Source organism: Thermobia domestica, chromosome 10, assembly GCF_964235325.1.
Source record: "Thermobia domestica chromosome 10, izTheDome1.hap1.1, whole genome shotgun sequence".
NCBI lineage: Eukaryota > Metazoa > Arthropoda > Insecta > Zygentoma > Lepismatidae > Thermobia > Thermobia domestica.
In genome coordinates, this window is record NC_137463.1 from 10,724,462 (window position 1) to 10,744,397 (window position 19,936).

The 19,936-nt window shown below is 35.4% G+C and overlaps 1 protein-coding gene across 2 annotated transcripts in view; it reads left to right on the forward strand.

The window, feature by feature from the left end:
* LOC145662276 (uncharacterized) overlaps positions 1-19,936 on the forward strand; it is a 729,687-nt gene that overhangs the window by 683,723 nt on the left and 26,028 nt on the right. For both annotated transcript variants that reach the window (XM_081727665.1, XM_081727666.1), the window contains one exon: positions 16,641-16,794. In XM_081727665.1, coding sequence (XP_081583791.1) covers positions 16,641-16,794 — 154 coding nt within the window. The remainder of the gene's footprint in view (positions 1-16,640; positions 16,795-19,936) is intronic.

Here is a 19,936-nt window from a genome sequence, read left to right on the forward strand (position 1 = left end):
TGATGGAAGCTTTATCAACTGTAATCACGTTAGCCATGAATAGGACCAAGGGTAACAAGACAGAGGAATCAAATAAGAAAAGAAATGAATTCCTGTTTTCGAAATAAGATTCGTGGAGACAAGCCATGATGTGGAAAATGTTAGTACTCCTTAGAAGGGACCTTTTCTTCTTCTTCTTCTTCTTCTTCCTTTTCTTTTTTTCCGTGACTGCAGAAAAAAATTAACAGAGTTCGGACGGACCTGACGTCGAGGCTAGTTGGTTTGCATCGAGCTCGTGTTTTGTGCTGTGTTCGTCTAATACAAATGCTTTTCTCGTTTATTTATTTATTTATTTATTTATTCAGTGCTTGGACATCCTTGCCGTCACTACTTTTCTTCAATTCCTTTATTTTATATCCATTTTTATTAACACTGGCGATTTCGGGTCTCCGACCCGCGCTATGTTCGTCATGCTGTGGCAAGCCCACGTTTTTACTTCAGTGTAAACTATGTCATGTTTAATATAATTTTCACGTCCTCTAACAATTTTTCAGTGTAATAGAGGACATTGTTCTACGGCTTCCTCATACTCAATCTAAACCCTTTACTTGTTCCAAGATTAAGAGCATTTAAGAATATTCGGCTATGATTTTGGAGTTGAGTTGATTTTAGTTTAGCGTCCCGTTCAGCAGCGAGGCTATATGAGACGTGGACCTACTGATTAACGTGGAATCCGAACCACATGAGCTCCCGCCGGGAATCGAACCCGGGTCTCCCACACCAAAGGCGCGTACGCTAACCGCTTAGCCACGAGGGAGCTCTGCTATGATTTTGGAGGAAAGTATCAGATAAACGAGTCTCGAAAAGAAAAAAAGAAAAACTGCTGGAATGTAAAGATCAACAATTCTTTCGGTATATTTCGATAGTAATTCCTTCTGGATTTGATTTATCGAGACTTTTTCAATTGGGACACCTGTTATACAAAATATTGGTCTTGTTCATAATTGTTAGAAGGGCTTTGCACTCTAATTGCATTGTGTTGAGATTTTATAACAAAAGGTTTCAAAATAAACACAGTGTCTGCATAAAGAAAGAAAATAATTGAACCATTTAAGTATCAAACCATGTGGAAACTAACAGTCTGTAGTAAATACCAAACAACAGAGCACTTACCACTTCCTGACATCTTAGAAGTTTTAATACAATACTATATTGAATTGTCCTTTTCTTGCCGTGATCCGTTGCTAGTTTGTGGTGAAGCTAAACCGCCTTTATTATGAAGTGGTACAATGTGCATTGTTGCCCATCAGTCGTAGGACATCAGATTAATTTTGATTTTGAAGTAGATGCATTGGTCTTTTTTATTTAAAAAAAATATTTATAAGACGTTCATTTATTTTTTTATATAGTCAAGCACGATTACACATGAATTTTCATTTGTTCTCAAGAAGGGACGTTGCATTATTACATGTAGGGCAGGAGTGTGCGGTGTACAGATTTTGATATCGAAGAAATCGAATGTCGAAATATTGAAAAATCGTAATCGAATATTAAAATATCGATTAACAATGTTTGTGATGCCGATGATTTTGTAGTATCACGTAATTTTAGTAATTTTGTAATATAATTTTGTAGGCTGCGATCAGTGGCGTATTTATGATCTTGTTTCGGGGGGGGGGGGGGCTTGAAAACCAGTAAGAAGCAATTGTGTTATACATGTAATGCGAAAAAATAATAATGAAATTATTTCGGGGGCTTGAGCCCAATAGCCACCCCCTAAATATGCCAGTGGCTACGATATATTAATGTATCAATCAAATGGTTACTATCGATTGATTCATTAAAATATCGCAGCCCTAGTGGAGAGCATTTCTCAAGCTAAGCGAACATTCTGGAGAATTTAACTTCTTGAAAAATGTGTAGGATCTATAGCCTCAATAGACTTCTTGAATATCATCCTTAATATTAATTTTCTAATTATAATTTAAAAATGTAGATTTTTCACTTTTTGACATTGTTAAAATCATGAAATGTATGATAAATGAGCTGGAGCTTATACAAAGGTCATGATACTAGCGTTAGTTTCCAATGCGGACACAAGTTTCATTGTTAATCTGTAATTAAAAGTTAACCAACTCCAAAGTAGAAAATTAAAAGCAATGAGGATTGCGGCGGCTCTTAAGAAAAATCACTAATAAAAAAAAATATCAGTACAAGCTAAAGAAAGAAAACGTGCCTAATGTCCGAAATGTTGCATACATTAATTACGATATAAGGCTAGTTTCCTTCTCTTAACTTGTAAAGCAGTTGTCACCAAATTTATGAAGCTTCTAAGCTACCGTAACGTTTTAAAATCCTACTGTGAGCTACCAACCAAAAGAACTACTTTTTTTTTTAATCTTACATTTGTTTATTGCTTATAAACCTACATTTTTAGTAAATATGAAATCAACTAGCCAATATGTAGCCAATCGGAGCGGTTAACCGATCTACAAAATTGACCCTGCGAGCTACTAGTAGTTCTCAATCGACAGTTTGGCGATCACTGTTGTAGAGATAACATTCTAACTGATGACTTTTCTCAAGTGCCGCTGCTAAATGACGATGAAAGCCAATTCGTTGTAACTAAGAAAGATATCTGATTTGCCATAACTCTTTATGGGTCACAGTGGCGTATGTCAAGGAAGGTCTTCCAAATTTAACTCACCTCTTTTTCTAGAGGATCAAGTATAAAAAAGTAAATAATTACCATTATTGAGGCATGTACACAAACATTCTGGAACGATATGAATTTGGAAACGTGAACTCCACCCCACCCTCGTGTCATTATGAAATTCTGGGTATGCCGCTGGCAGACTGCACCGTCAGAGATTTGAAATTTGAATTTTATCTATCACTCCCAGCAGATGAAGACGAAAATGCTGTATTTTTGAGTTTCACAGTAAGTGATGTTGAAAAAAAAAAAAAGGCTTGTCGTCAAAGCGTAAGATTGATGAACTGTTACAATTTTCAAAATATCATTCTACATGTTTTCCGAAAACATATCAGATAATGTTGGCAACCCTGGTATCGTTGCTTAGTACCAACCACAATTCCCGATCCAGAGCCTGCGTCACGCAACACTACTGTCATCTAGGAGAGGAGAAGGGGGGAAAAGCAGAGTTTCGTCTACCCTATCATTTTAACTTATTATTCAAGAAATTGAGGGTTTGAGAGTCGTGAATATGTTTCTGTGAAGGTCACCTTGGACAACTTCACTGAAGTTATGTATGGCGCTCAAAATAATAAAGCAAAGAACGATCCAAAAAGTTATCCACCTTTTGTGTGATGTTTGGAACTTGTAATCTGCCTGTATTTGAATAGTAATGGAGCTGAACTTTTCGATATAGATTGCGGTGTGTTCATGAAGTTGCTTTGTTTCTTGTAAGATCTAAATGCCGATTCAGCTATTGAATGGAAATGTTGGTAATTTTGACGTCAGTTGTTTGCATTCTCCGTTGTAGCATGCTGAGCCATCACCGTGTTTTGTGGCCTAAATTGTTTTCATTCCCTGACAAGAAGTAGGTTTAAAACGTTTAATCAGTTGGTATCATCAACATTGCTTTGATATCACAAATGTAAATAACCAAAAAGATGTTGGTTTTACCACCATTTTCTTTCTGTTGAAGATAGGGCTACTGAAAAACTGAATACAAATAGTAGTATTTATTGTATACTAGCAGAATGCCCGTTCTTCGCACGGGGAGAATAGGCTTTATTTTGGACATAAAGGGCACAAAACTGTCACCAATCAACTTGAGGACACCAAAAACTATGAATTTGACACTAATATCGGTCATTTTCAATTATTTTTACATGCCACCATCCCCTCTTAGGAGTATTAATGGGGGCTGAATTTGGATTTAAACGGCATCAGAAGTGTCACTGTTCGTCTCAGCGACCTCAAACACTATGGATTCGACACTAATATCGGTCATTTTCGATCATTTGTATATATTTCCCCCTAGCCCAGATTGTGGGACTGAATTTGAATTTTAAACGCCATCGGAAGTGTCACTCTTCATAAAGGATATTATGCTTTACAATAAGGTTCCCGGTGTATAAAGGCTCAAGACTCTTCTTAAATTAAAAAAAAAAAAATACAACACTGCTTTTACTCGGTAGAGGAATATGTAAATTGCGAATAATAATGATATTAACGTTTTCTGATAACAGTACTATGCAATCATATCAATTTTAGTACTCGTCTTATCATTCGATAAATTACAAAGACTTCCATATACGAGGGACAGTCAAAATTTCCCGGAATTTAGTAGCTCTCTATTACCTCAATATAAGTACATATTTGCTTAATCGTCTTCAAAGAAGGCACCTTCGAGGACACACATACTTGCTCCACTGCTCCTGCTATTGTTGGAAATACCGACGAAAGGTCTCTTGTGGTATCTTCCGAAGTTCAGCCGTCGCGTTGATTTTGATATCTTCTACGGTGACGAAACGGGTATCGATGCTGTTTTTCTTAAAGCAGGGATGTAAATAATCACTCACTCTCCCTGGGCGAGTGGTTCATCGGTGCGGGCGAATTTTAAACATCACTATTAAAATGCCGAAGGTAAGTAAATGATTTATATTGTGCGATATGGGCTAGTAGCCTTTTTCTTGGGCTAGTAAAATTTTGTTGCTTATTTGCATCCCTGCCTTAAAGCATTGTCACCTTAAACTGACTTTAAGGCTATTAAAATAGGTATCTGAAGCAGATTTCCCGAATTTGTATAAAAAACTAGATGTTTGTGCGTTGCTCGAACTGCGCCAATGCACCAACTGATCACCACAGACTCCTCTGTTTAGCTACACTACTCGTTAACTGATTGTTATGAACTGTTCACATTTATCATATTCATAACTAGGCAACTTAATGATTGCACTGTAGAAGATTCACCGTAATTGCATCACAGATGCAAAACTACAAGATTCTGGGGGCTTTCTAACTACACCTTGTAAGCTGCAATTACTTATTCCACTTTAGTTGTAATTTTTTAAACGATAATATTCTTCAAAACTGTAAGCTATAATTATTTGTCCAATCCATGTAATTTACTTTACTACTGTTTATTTTACTTTTCTATTTCACCATAAATGACATATTCACTTTCACATGTACTGCAATCCAGTGCAAACGCACGAAAATAAATGCGATACAACAATATTATTGTTTATTTACTTATTCCAATGCTACTAAACGGCGTGACAAACATCTTGGCATTTGAAGGCGGCGCTCCAAGTTCCTTTTAAATGCTGCTAGCAAATGAGTGCCAGCGGTATTGCCACGTTTATTTTGTACACATCCTACTGTATCTCCTGTCACCTGATCGCGCTGTAGTTTGTCTGCTTAGCCATAGCTACAACCTACAACCCTTTACCACTTAGCAACGTCGCGCCAGAGCTTGCGTTTTATTCGTTTAGCTGAAATGCCAAGATGTTTGTCACAGGCTTTAGCAATAGTGACAAGGCTTAAGTTGTAAACATCTCTCTACTAAAATTTTGAATATTGATTTTCAAAAATAGTACCAGAGAATTAGAAGTGAAAAGACAATTTTAACAACCGATTCGGGCGAACCGGCTGAATGTACTACTCATTCCTTGCATAACCTTCTGACTACAGGGAAACATAACAGAGAATTTTATGTATATTACATATGAATGTTTTACAAAACAAACGACCGAGTACGCTTATCTTATTAACACGTGTCCGCAGAGAAATGTAATTTCTCTGTTGTATATGGAAGTATATGGTTTGCATTAACTTTTTACTAGAAACCACTGTAATATATACTGATGATGCAATACATATCAGTATTTTTTAACTTAATTAATTTTAACAAATTACAAGTGAAATAATAATAATAATAATAATAATAATAATAATAATAATAATAATAATAATAATAATAATAAAATAAGGCAATAAATCAATTGGTACTTGGGTATTTATGTTGAGACCTTGAATAAAGAGTTGAGAAAACACTTATAAAATATTTCGTGTGGAGTATTGTGTTGTATGGGCTCAGAAACATGGATATTACGCAAAAATGATGAGAAACGACTGGAAACTTTCGAAATGTGGGTGTGGAGAAGAATGGAGAGAATTAGCTGGATCGAACGGCAAACGAATGAAAGGGTCTTAGAAATGGTGGAGGAGAAAATAACAATTTTAGACATTATTAACAAGAGGAGAAACTGGTTGGGATAGTGGCCAAGAATGAATTTTATGGGAGGGACTGCTAGAGGGTATGGTGGCAGGAAAGAGAGGGAGGAGGCAAAAGAGATTACAATAAATGGGTGATATCAAAACAGAGAAATTATACGTGAAAACGAAAAGGTTGGCGAAAGCGTGGAACATGGAAGCTTCTTAGTTGCGTCAAGTGGCTTGCCAATAATGGCAGAATACCTATGATGATTATGAATGATGATACATTAAAAGGAAGATATTGCACTTTTCTTTCTGGAATTCGATGATTAGCTCAAAACAATGTTCCTCATTTATACTATTATGAATGCACTTAGATACATAATTAAACTGGAATGTGCATGCTATGCAAGTATGAGAAAAATAGTAAAGAGTACAATATTTTTACTATGCAAATTAAAAATGTTAATAAACTAATTGATTACACGATATTATGCATGCTTACACTTGCATTTTTCGCATAGCATTTTACTTTGGTTTAAGTATTCTAAAGTGTAAACTGTACTTAAATTGCAAAAGAAAGCAATAAGTACAGTAACACAATTGAGAGAGGAGAGTTGTCTGGATTTTATTAAGTGGCTGGAGTAATGATCATTCCCTCGTGAGTGTATAGGAGGTTGTCTTTTGTGTATTACATAGAACTGTGTAAGTTTTGTAACTAGTATCGTTTGTTCAGATAATGGAAGCTCTTTTTTTTTTTTTAAATTTAAATCTGACACATTATTCCATTTTCTTACGTAGTTGCTCTATGTAAATGTAATTGGAAGCAGGGCCGGCTCTACCATATGTGCAATACGTGTAGTTGCACGGGGCGGCAAAAACTATCATAACTGTATTATTTAAAATAAATATTTCTTGTTGGAAACATACTTCATGATAATGGTAGTTAAATTTACTAAACTGACCTTCTGTTTGAATACTACATTCGTATATCATGTTTAGGTCGCAGTAGTTTATGGTCACATGGACAATGCTAAAGCAAGTGGTCAAACAAATCCCAGCATGAATTACTTGATTGTTGTCAAATACAAGAACTCAATTCTCGAACAGTAGCGAACACCTGTTCCATTTAGTTAGTTATCACAGTTTTGATATGAAAACTAATTGTGTCTTTGTCACAAACAAGTTCTTTATCATTAAAGATGGAAACAAGCTCTTTTTCAAATAACAACAATTTAGAAGAAAAATCAAGAAATAAAGATAAAAGAGCTAGTTGCACTGGAATTTCAAACTGATATATTGAGATTCAAGCTCGATATTGAATTCTATAAAAAAAAAATAATATATATTACCATCTTTCCTCTGCAGGTGGGTTTGCTTTATCCTTCACTAACATAATAGATAATTATTTAAAGGAAAACAAACAGACACAACGAAATTGTATTTGTAGTGTTCAGACCTTTCTGGGTGCAAGTGCACTTTCCCTCCTCTTCGTTGTTCATGATAGGGTAGCATACTTAAAATCGTGGCTTTTAAGATTTGTTCTTTCTAGAGAACGGGGGTGGCAAATTATGTCATTGCAGGGGCGGCAAATTGCCTAAGGCCGGTCTTGTATATAAAGTTATATACAAAAAAAGAACAGGAAACCGAAAGCACTGAAAATAAATAAAATAGAATTTTAAAATATCGCTTCATTTTCATCAACAAAGTAGTTCCAATAATACCATTGAAAATATGCATAATATACTGTAGTTATTTCATTTACTGACATTCTGACATTTTTAATTTGCATGGTAGAAATATTACTCTCTTTCTTCGCTATATATATATGTATATAACTTAGTTGCATAGTGTGGATATTCCAGTTTAATTTTGTCCAAATGCATCCGCAATAGTTTAAATGAGGAACATTATTTTGTGCTAATTATCGAATTCCTGCGAGAAAATTATTATTTCATTCCAGGCAGTTTATAACGATTACAGATCTTATACCAAAAGGAAAAATGTCAGAAATCCTGTTGAAATTTAGATTGTTGGTTCCTAAAGGAAACAAGTAAGCCTAAACCATGATTTCTTCCAGATAATTATATTTCGGGGGAGGGGGATGAAAATGTGATAAGACTGCACTGAGACACTATTTGCTAAAGGACACTTCCTGCATAGAAATGACATGTGATTACAATTCAATTTATCTTATCTTCGGGGGGGGAGGGGCATCGATAGTTAGTCGACCCCAGGCCCCCGGAAGTGCCTGGAAGAAATTTTGGCCCGAACTCTTGTACAAGAGCAGAGCATAACCAGTGAGTTTTAAATACAAAACGGAGCGATAGCTAACAGTCACTTCAAGGCAGAGGCAATTCACAAGGTGTCTCTCCAGAATTGATCACATGTTATCCTACATCTGGATAACAGAAGTTTCTACCGAAGCAAAAGATGATGTCCCATTTCGAAGGACTTGTAATTCGTAAATATGTGTCATTTTTATTTCTCAAAAAGTAATATATTAATTAGTATTGAAAAAAAAGATACAGTGTAAAGAAGAAATCGAAATATTAGGCTCATCAACTATTCATTTGTGCAAGTGTATTGTATTAAAACCTAGCAAATATGTGCAGAGTTTCGCAACTGTTGAGGGTGGAGTCAGGTCCCACTGGAATTCCTTCGTGCACGCACATCCTACATGTATAACGCAATAGAAAACGTGTCAATCGGTAATTGTAGCGATAAGCTCCTGTATGTGATGATAAATTGACTGTGTTGTGTTTTGGAGCCTAGATCGTTCCCATGGCCACGACTGGCAACACTGAAAATATTGACGTCGACACAAGCTAGATGTTGTGGAGGAGCTCCACGTGGCGCTGCGTGACCTTGGCCGACTTCTTTTCTCCAAAACCCCTTGGATTTATGCAACCACACATCACAAATACGCACACAAACTGATTATGCTCACGCACCGTATATGTCGAATGAGTTAGGTTGATGTAGGCCCCTTTCTTCCCCTTCTCCTTCACATACAGTAGAAAACAGAATTGACTGCCCTGAGTAGGGGTCAAGTTCGTTCTGATGTTTCTGAGGACAAGGTAATTCACCTACATTGCTATTGGTTGCAGTCTAATGGAGGGCGGAGCTTCATATCAGCCGTTTTCGGTTTTCCACACACAATAAGATCTGAAAAAGTGATAATTTCATTTTAAAAAAATACACATTTTTTATTTTCATGTTCAGTATATAGTTGCTATATGTAAACCAAGGAAACTAATATTGTGACATCCCATCAGTGTTAAATCTTTAGATGTAGTATTTACCATATAGTTGCAAATCAAATTCCCACATGCTTGACATTGGTCATACTATATACAGACCGCTTTTACTTTTTCATACAAACACAGTGACTAAGCATTATGTCCAGGAGGTAACAATTACAACGCTTCCATTGCACGTCCTGGGCCGAGGGAGGGGAACTTACCAGAAATATATATTATGTGTTGAATACTATATTTAACAATATTGGTACGAACGATTCCCCGTCTCGCCGTTGGAGACTTTAGTTCGATTCCATGTGGAAGTTGAATCTCATTTTAGGTACGTTCTTGTTTCACATAGCTTCGGTGCAGGAAGGGACATTAAATTGCTAACCAAGTGGTGTTAGAGCCCACTCAGGACGAAGACAGATGAAACGATTCTTTTTTATTTAGATATTATGCAGTAAATACATTACCGTCATTTCAGGTCTTCTAGACTTGAATTCGATGCCTCTTAATTGAAGAAGTCAGTTAAGTGGAGGTTTATACTATACCAATACATGTAAATATATGTAGTATGCTGCAAGACAACTTTTGTTGTCGAGTATTCTGATCAGTAATTGCTATTGACGGAGGTCATATCAGAGTAAAAATTTAAATTTTAACTCTGCATGTTAAGGGAAGAAAGCTTCATACAGCTTCAGAAAGGTGTATCAAAAGTTAGTACATTAGGTACTGGTAAACGTTCTTCCATTGGTGTATAACGAAAACTTAAGAGAAGAAGGCTTCATATAATTCTAAAACCTATATACAAGAATTAGTACACTAGTTAAGCTTTCTTTCTTAGCTTGTAGGGAAGAGCTAAAGAAAGAAAGATTCATATAGCTTAAAAAAGCTGTACCCAAGAATTAGTACATTAGTTAAGCTTTTTTCCCTTAGGTTGAGCGAACAGCTAAGGGAAGAAAGCTTCATACAGCTTTAGTGCATTAGTTAAGCTTTCTTCCCTTAGGTTGAGCGAACAGCTAAGGGAAGAAAGCTTCATACAGCTTTAGTGCATTAGTTAAGCTTTTTTTCCTTAGGTTGAGCAAACAGCTAAGGAAAGAAAGCTTCATACAGCTTTAGTGCATTATGTAAGCTTTCTTTCCTTAGGTTGAGCAAAGAGCTAAGGGAAGAAAGCTTCATACAGCTTTAGTGCATTAGGTAAGCTTTCTTTCCTTAGGTTGAGCGAAGAGCTAAGGGAAGAAAGCTTCATACAGCTTTAGTGCATTAGTTAAGCTTTCTTTCCTTAGGTTGAGCGAAGAGCTAAGGGAAGAAAGCTTCATACAGCTTTAGTGTATTAGGTAAGCTTTCTTTCCTTAGGTTGAGCGAAGAGCTAAGGGAAGAAAGCTTCATACAGCTTTAGTGCATTAGGTAAGCTTTCTTTCCCTAGGTTCAGCGAAGAGCTAAGGGAAGAAAACTTCATACAGCTTTAGAAAGCTATATCCAAGAATTAGTACATTAGTTAAACTTTCTACAGCTTTAGAAATCTGTATCCAAGAATTAGTACATTAGTTAAGCTTTTTTCCCTTAGGTTGAGCGAACAGCTAAGGGAAGAAAGCTTCATACAGCTTTAGTGCATTAGTTAAGCTTTTTTCCCTTAGGTTAAGCGAACAGCTAAGGGAAGAAAGCTTCATACAGCTTTAGTGCATTAGGTAAGCTTTCTTTCCTTAGGTTGAGCGAAGAGCTAAGGGAAGAAAGCTTCATACAGCTTTAGTGCATTAGGTAAGCTTTCTTTCCTTAGGTTGAGCGAAGAGCTAAGGGAAGAAAACTTCATACAGCTTTAGAAAGCTATATCCAAGAATTAGTACATTAGTTAAACTTTCTACAGCTTTAGAAATCTGTATCCAAGAATTAGTACATTAGTTAAGCTTTTTCCCCTTAGGTTGAACGAACAGCTAATGGAAGAAAGCTTCATACATCTTGAGAAAGCTGTATCCAAGAATTAGTACATTAGTTAAGCTTTTTTCCCTTAGGTTGAGCGAACAGCTAAGGGAAGAAAGCTTCATACAGCTTTAGTGCATTAGTTAAGCTTTTTTCCCTTAGGTTGAGCGAACAGCTAAGGGAAGAAAGCTTCATATAGCTTTAGTGCATTAGTTAAGCTTTCTTCCCTTAGGTTGAGCGAAGAGCTAAGGGAAGAAAGCTTCATACAGCTTTAGTGCATTAGTTAAGCTTTCTTCCCTTAGGTTGAGCGAAGAGCTAAGGGAAGAAAGCTTCATACAGCTTTAGAAAGCTGTACCCAAGAATTAGTACATTAGTTAAGCTTTCTTCCCTTAGCTGGTAGCGATAAAAGAGCTGTCACTAATTGCTACCAAACTAGTTGTGTAACCAAGTATGAATTCAAGCTCTTATATGGTTTCTTATTTCCCATTCCGCCCCTGTATACCTCAGTGAAGGGTAGTTTCTACCAGGGACGTATCTTAATGGGGAGGTCCGAAGGTCGAGATGCACTCCGAAAATTAACTTGAAAGGAAAATATACCACTAGTAGAGGAATAAAAATAGAAAATTTTAAATTAATTTTGAAAGTGGTAACAGTTGGTCCCTCTCCGAAATAAAGTTTGTGGCTACAAACCTCTTTTTAAAGAAAAATCAAAGACTGTAATTCCCCAGAATAAATTGGCTCGAACACATTTGTTAATGTCATAAATTACATTATAGTATTAATGTAATTTAAAAATGTAGTAAAAATGTAATTCATTTTGCTTGGATATATCCAAATAGGTTAATACTAACGGTTATACCTAGGTATATTTCGGACTCAATCCTATCTTCGTCATCAGGAAAATGATTTTTAAAGAAGTTGAAAAAACATAGATAAAAATTAAGAGGAACACAAAAAAATAGCTTAAAATATTAAACGTAAAATAACTGCAACTTTCTGTATCTCGCCGTGATTAAAGTGTTCACACTCGAACGGTCAAGAAAGGTTAAATTACAATCATTTAAAATTACAATATTTTTAGCTACATTATCTCTGTTTAATAAACTGTAACCCTCAGGTAGCCAGAAATTTATTTCGGCAAAGGTCCAAAGCTTTTGAGAGTGTCAAAATTCAATTTGAGGACAAATTATATTAAAATTTGTAAAATCACCCCTAAAATTAGACTAGATGTATGCAAAAGTCGGGATTTCGGGGAAGGATCCGGACCCCCAGGACCCACCCTTGGCTACGTTCCTGAAGTGTAATGTAGTTTTTTTTTTTTTTTTCGGGGAGGACTTCGTCCTGATGATGCAGATAGAATCGTATCTGAAATATATTGAGTGGTAGTTTTTCTTTTCTTTTTCCTTTCTTAAAAAAAAAAAAAAGATAAGATGCTATTCGTTTCACTCTTATTCAAAATTAGATTTCTTCAGTTGAATTGTCTTAAAATCCAAAAGAAGGTTGTTTAAGATAAGTTTCGTCACAGTCGAGCACTTGAGCGAAGAAATCAGTATGATGGCTCTGTACCCTTCCTCCCTTCTTTTGATAACTTTTTTTTTCTGATCTTGGCAAGAAGAAGAGAAATATTTCTTCCGAAATCAAGATGAATCATAATATGTATATATCTATAAATCGTTTCATGTGTATCATAATAATAATACTAATATCGCTGGTGAAATTGGCTAAGCGCCATGATGTTAGAAGGCTGTAGGCGCGGTCACGACCCAAGCGTCTTCCTACACACCATTATATAATTAGATCAAACTGCTACCTTAAAAATAGATCTACCTAGATGGGTCACAAGTTACACAGCAGGACAGAGATACATGTACCTATTAAACGAAATAAAAAGCTAAGAGAAAAGGGTTTCAAATGCTCAAGAAATTACAGATAGAATTAGAAGTAGTACTTGTACTGAGAAGTTTGTGCTAAGTTGTACAGCTTTTAAGTGGATACTTGTAAGTCATTCATTGATATATATATATATATACATACATATATATATATATATATATATATATATATATATATATATATATATATATATATATATATATATATATATATATATATATATATATATATATATATATATATATATATATATATATATATATATATATATATATATCATAAATACTTATAGGGGACACGAAAGCTCAGTGCTGAAATAGTGGTTCAATTCTGAAAGGTCCCTGGTTCGATCCTAGGGCCATGCGAGCTTGTGGTCGACAATATGTCAGTTTTCTCGAAGTGTTTCCGTCTCCACATCATTATTTCACCATTTTTTTTCACGATCATCCTGTTCATTAATTATTTGTCTCGCTTTTTGTTTTGGTCTAAAAGGGCATAGCCCGGGACGTTAAATGAAAAGCTTTTTTTAAAATTAATTTCTTGCTAAGGCAGTGACTTCAGAACGTAACTGCATTGACGATAGTTTTTGTGAAAGTTCGTGTGTTTTGATAGACTCTGTCGTACGAAATGCAGATGAATATACAATAGTAAGTTTATGGATTTTTTTTTTTTTTAATAATAGAATGAACTAGCGTCAGTTACCCGCTACGTTGGCTTAAAGTTATAAAAACTTGTAATATATTCCGTTAGTCAATTACTTTTTTACTATTACAAAAGCGCTCTCTAATATCGGTCATTTTCGATTATTTTAATATATATTCTTCCTTCTCCAAGTTGCGGGGCTGAATTTGGATTTAAACGGCATCGGAAATGTAACTGTTCATCTCAGCGACCCCGAAAACTATGGATACGACACTAATGTCAAGTCATTTCTGATCATTTTTATATACATATTTCCCCCTCCCCTATGTTGTACCGTCAAAGTGAAATAATAAACACCATTCCAGGCCCGAACCTCGTCTATATTGAAAATCTGATCTAGATCGATCGGATGGTTCAAGAGTTATTAAGTCACAAACAGAGCCACTTTTATTTTAAATATATTACATCGTAATTAAACGTGGTTAATTGATAAATGTTGATAAACTGAATCAAAGAAGGCAGGACTCCACAGGACAGCAGAAACTACAGAACTTTTCAGTTTGTATAAAATAAAATACAATTATTTCAATAAGTAACTTGTCACAGGAAGTAGGCGTCTCTCGCACGACAATGCACAAACCTTATTGAAAAAGCACTTACAGTTACACTCTTATAAATGTATTAATGGACAAGTGGCCATCACGTTCACAAAATTTGTTACATTCAGTTATGTATTATCCGTGGAGAACACTGTTTATAAAAAAACGATCTCAGCTAAAGAAGGCCATTAGAACATTCATCCAGAACATTTTATCATTAGAGGCGTCCAAGATTTTTGCTATAAAAAAAAAAAAAAAAAAAAAAAAAAAATCAGTGTGCGCCCAGTTGCACGTGAAGGACATTTCTAACAGTTACTACAGTATGTATGTATGTAGTTGGTTGGTCCAAATAGAAATGTTCCCAACTACCGATTTTTAATTTTTTTTTTTTTTTTTTTTTTTTGTAGTTGGGGCCACAATTATTTGAACCGCCCTGTAGAATGTAAAATGTTAACGTGTTCATTAACATCAAAATTATCATTAATTGTATATCATGCTCATTTCCTTCTTTCTCATCCTGTATATTTTATATTTCCATTGTTCTAGGACCTGTTTTTTTTTTCTTCCAAATTTTGATATTGTGTTCTTATTATAAAATTATGTTCTTATTGTTATGTTATTTTAAGCGTTCTTTTGTTTTATAATTGTTTTTTAAATGGTACAAACTTACTTGCAAACGACGCAATTATTATTACGTAGGGTAACTGGCGTGCAGAGAATATTTTTAATTTCTTAGTTATTTTCTTCCCTTGCTTGATTGGCAGAAAGTTTTCAACACACAGGAGTGTTTTCTTCAGTCGGATTGAAAATGAAATATTTCAGTTTTACGTCCCACAATATGCCGGCTAGGCAAAAGGAGACAGTGATAATGCGAAATGAATGAAATGGTGGAATGAAAAAAGTGGGAGCAAACGGAAGAAACTCGAGAAAACCCATGCACATGGTGTTTGTCCACCACAAAGTCCACTTTGCGCGAGCTGGAATCGAACTAAGGATTCCATGCACTAGAGGTGAACGCTCTACCACTGAGCGACTCTTCAGTCGGGTTGAAGGTGAGGGAAGGTTTTAGATTAGGCAATTAAGTATACTTTGTAATCTGAACGAATTATGGAAACCCATTCCTAATTTGAAATCCAATTGAAGAAAACACCCGAACGATTTGAAAACGTTAAATGAATTGACACAAACAGTGGAGTAAATAAAATTTCTCTGAGATACTAATTATGCCTTCAGGATTCTTATCTTTCTTTAGAAACCTTTTACCTCATAATTTTAAAACTTAACTCCTGGTGCAACAGCCCTTAGGAGGGTAGGGTACTACCAGCGGCTTTTGACACTCATGCATTTGGAGTGATACAGGGGCGGATTTCTGGGGGCGGCGATGGGATGTAATACTGCTACCTTAGAGCTACTTTTAAGAGCTCCAAACTCTGGGATGGGTTTTATTTATATACAAAATAAGAAAGTTTCCTCTTCCTGGGGGGAAGCGTGATCGCCCCCCTGGATCCGGCCCTGGAGTGATATGTGGTCAGCACATCGGCTTCCCTCACCGTAAATATTGGCTTTTTAGACTGGAGTTCGCTACTTCCTTCTTTGAAGTAGCTTCCCAGTTGTCCTTATGCCGCAGTCTTAACGCCATCTGGTGAGTACGAACGATCACCCATCTTTCCACTGACCGGACCTGGCATTGCTTGAGTCTGCTGTTCTCACGAGAAACGGATATTCCGGTGCAGCTACGGCGTTAACACTCACAATCTTAGGTAGTACGTTTGCTTGGAACACTAAATATCTGGAAAACTCCAAACATGATTCGGCTTTACTTGATGTGTAATTCCAGTGATGATCAACGAATATAGCACTTTCTAAATAGCAGTGGATCGCTTAGTAGTTACTGTTGAACATGACTATACATTTAAAAAGGAAAAAAAAAATCATGGGTGTAGACTGTTAATTGAACTCCACTGTTGTAGTAGTTTCCTGTTGCATGTAAATAACACACTTGTCATCCTTTTCAATCATTTTAGATCCAGTATGAAAATGAAACTAGTTCACCTTGGAAATATCACTTAAGCCCAGAATTTTCGTCAACAACAATATTTTATATGCGTAATGAAATGTAAATTGTATGTACTTTAATTTTTTTCCTAATGGGATTTTAATTGATTGAATTTCTTACAGAACCAGTGACGTCAATGAACGACTACGTCCTTGTAGGTGTAGGGAGGCTTGTGAGAGATCGTCGAATCACGGAACTTTCACTCATGGAAGCTGTGAAGGATGAATACGTGACAAGGCATCTTTTGGACGGAAGAATCATCTATGTAGATCACAGGTAAACTTCAGTGAGACTATTAAAAAAAAAAAAAAAAAAAAAAAAAGTTTCCGTAACTATAATCACTTTCTTAGGCAGGGTGCATTTACTGAAATAACCAGCATAGATTATTAAAAAAAAAAAAAAAAAAACCCTAAAGTATTCATTTATTGCTACTTGTTTGATGTTATTTATCAGCTTTAAGAAAAAAGTCACTAAATGTTTAGCATAGTGAAACTTCGTACTCCACGGAAAGAAATATGGACATCACGCAAAAACAATGAAAAACTACTAAAAGGTTCCCAAGTGTGGGCGTGAAGAAGAATTGGAAAAAATTAGGTAAAAGGAGCAAAAAAATAAGGAAATGCTAGGACTAATACGAGATAAAGGAACAATAATAAAGATAATTAAACAGAGGAAGGGCGACCTTATTCAAGAAGAATTTTTAATCAGAGGGATGTAATACGTGTGGTGGAAGATAAAAAAGTAAAGAGAAGAAAATTACTATAGTTGATGGATGGTATGAAAACGATAACAGCTATGTCAAAAGCTTAACTGAGGACCAAGATGCATGGAAGCTGATCAGTTTGGACAGATGACCTCGTCTTTGACGACAGAATACTTACCATGACGATGATCACCTTAATTCAGAATTATAAGGGGTAGGAGGCGAGAATCTTTACTTTTAAAATAACAATGATATGATTTGTATTGGATTAATATCTCGCTGAGTCCCTGAAAGCTAAAATCTTAGGCACGCTACTGACCATCGTAGACAAACGTCCATAGAAGTTTTTGGCAAGAGATTCCTTGTGGCTGTATAATTATAATACACGGGAAACCAGGATTCGATTCCCGGTTAGATTTTATGTAGTTCCGATCTTACGTTAAGCTGTAGAGGCGCGTCCCTTGTAGCCTAGGTGCTGAAAAGGGATGTGAAAACTCTAAACCAATAAAACAACTTAGTTTCTCGAAAGATGGTTCATCATAACGGTATTGTTTGTACAGGAGACCATTGTTACCGAAAATGAAACAATTCGCCTCGAAAACTTTCCTCAAATACACAAGACTAGTTCCTCGTATATTTCGAACCTCATCAGTATCCATCCTTCTTCGAGATAGAAATGGCTAAAATACACACACAGATAGTGAGGGAATATTGTCATATGCTAACTTTGTCGTCGTGTAAAGAGAATTCTGAAAGAAACAAAGGAGAGCGTATAAACAGATGTTCGAAAATGCGTAGTTTCATAGTTACACAACACCAAAAGTATGGAAAAATTATTTTTAGAGCAACCTTGTCTAACGTAGTTCAATGCTTTAATTAAGTCATTTATATTATTTCCTCGGACAATATCATTAAAAAAAAAAAAAAATCTTTCGGAAAGTTTGGGATCTAGCAAAAGCAGTTCTAAAAATTATGCAGAAACATGAATAGTATTACCTAAATATCCATGTTTTACAACATGCTGCCCTTCCAAAACGATTAATTATAAAGAATACCTGTATATCATGAAGATTGACGTCTATTTTATAAATATTATCTATGGATATTATGGTATTGATGTCGGATTTTTCACAGTATTATTCGTCATTTTTACTAAATAAGTATTACTACAGTAGGGTATTATACAAACCCGCACGGCAATTGTTGATTTTTGTTGATTGTTACTTGGTTGATGATGAGTTTATAGGTAGAATTCAACATATATTTTCAGCACCCTGTCTATATGAAACGTATATGTATAGTTTATTATACGATCCAACTTACATTTACTCTCTCTAGGAATACAGTCTGATTTTCTCGTACAACAGACCATATCTCAGTAATTCCAGCTCGAAACTTTTTTAATATCGGCTTTTTTAAAATATGGACTACTTTTAATATGGAAACTTTTAAAATATGATCACGATACAAGATCAGGTGTAAATAAACTCCTTTCACTTTCCCTACACTCGTTGAAATATTACCCGAAATCGTTCTTTGCGTCCACTATCCGTGTATGGAAAGATCTTCTACCCAACATACGACAATCTCAGTCAATCAATCTATTCAAAAAGTTGGTTGAGCAGACCATCCATGAATTTCTGGAGACTTCTGATATATGACAAAAATGTTGTTTTTAATTCTTCTTACTTTTTATTTGTTTCTGGTATTCCACTAAATATATTTGAATATATTAGGGTTTATTAGTAAGATATATATATGAAACGTAAGATATATATATATATATATATATATATATATATATATATATATATATATATATATATATATATATATATATGTGCGTATGATTGGAGTGTAATCTTTGTCATTTCAGTATATGCATTTTCGATTACTATTCTATAAATACTTGATATTATCATATTAATCCTGATGTTTGCATGGTCGAGTGGGGGACAAGGCATGACTAGCCTTAACTTCGCCATGTTAAAAAAAATAAAAATAAAAATAAATATTTTCCTAATTTTTCCTTTCCCTTACATTTTTCATGAAACTGTCATAATTCCAATACAATTTGATTTAGCAAAACTGAACTATTTCTTAAACTATCATAAATCTCACTAAGAATACTGTAATATTGTTTCATTTACAAGAGTAAGTCGTAAGTTTTGCTATATTTCCACAACTGAAACAGCAGGCGCATGTATACGCTATAAGTACAAAACTAAACTGTCCAAAGTGGTAGTGTAGCAAGCGGACTATTTAACACGGAGGCCACCATGCTGTTAGTATCTTCAGTCAGTTTTTTTTGTGGCAGTGGCGAAGAGTGCTCAACAACCTGATACGTGAACTATTTCTCTACGAGTTGGAACTCGGGCATAACCCTGCGGCAGCAACCCAAAACATTGGTCATACGAAAGGGGAAGGTGCAATGAACCACAGCACAGCAGTTTGTTGGTTCTCGAAATTTGTAAAAATGATGAGCTCCAAGCTTCTTCCCCCTCCCTCCCTCAAGCGTAACAGATTCTGAAGTCATACGACACACCATTAAGGACAATCCATCCATCAACACATGAAGATTGTCAAAGCAACTCGACATGTCCTAGTCCACTCTAGTGCGACCTTCACAAACTCTGCAAAACTATAAGAAGCTGCCATATTTTGCTCCATGAGTTGATGCCCAGAGGAGAGGACATGTGTGCCGATAATAGCTGC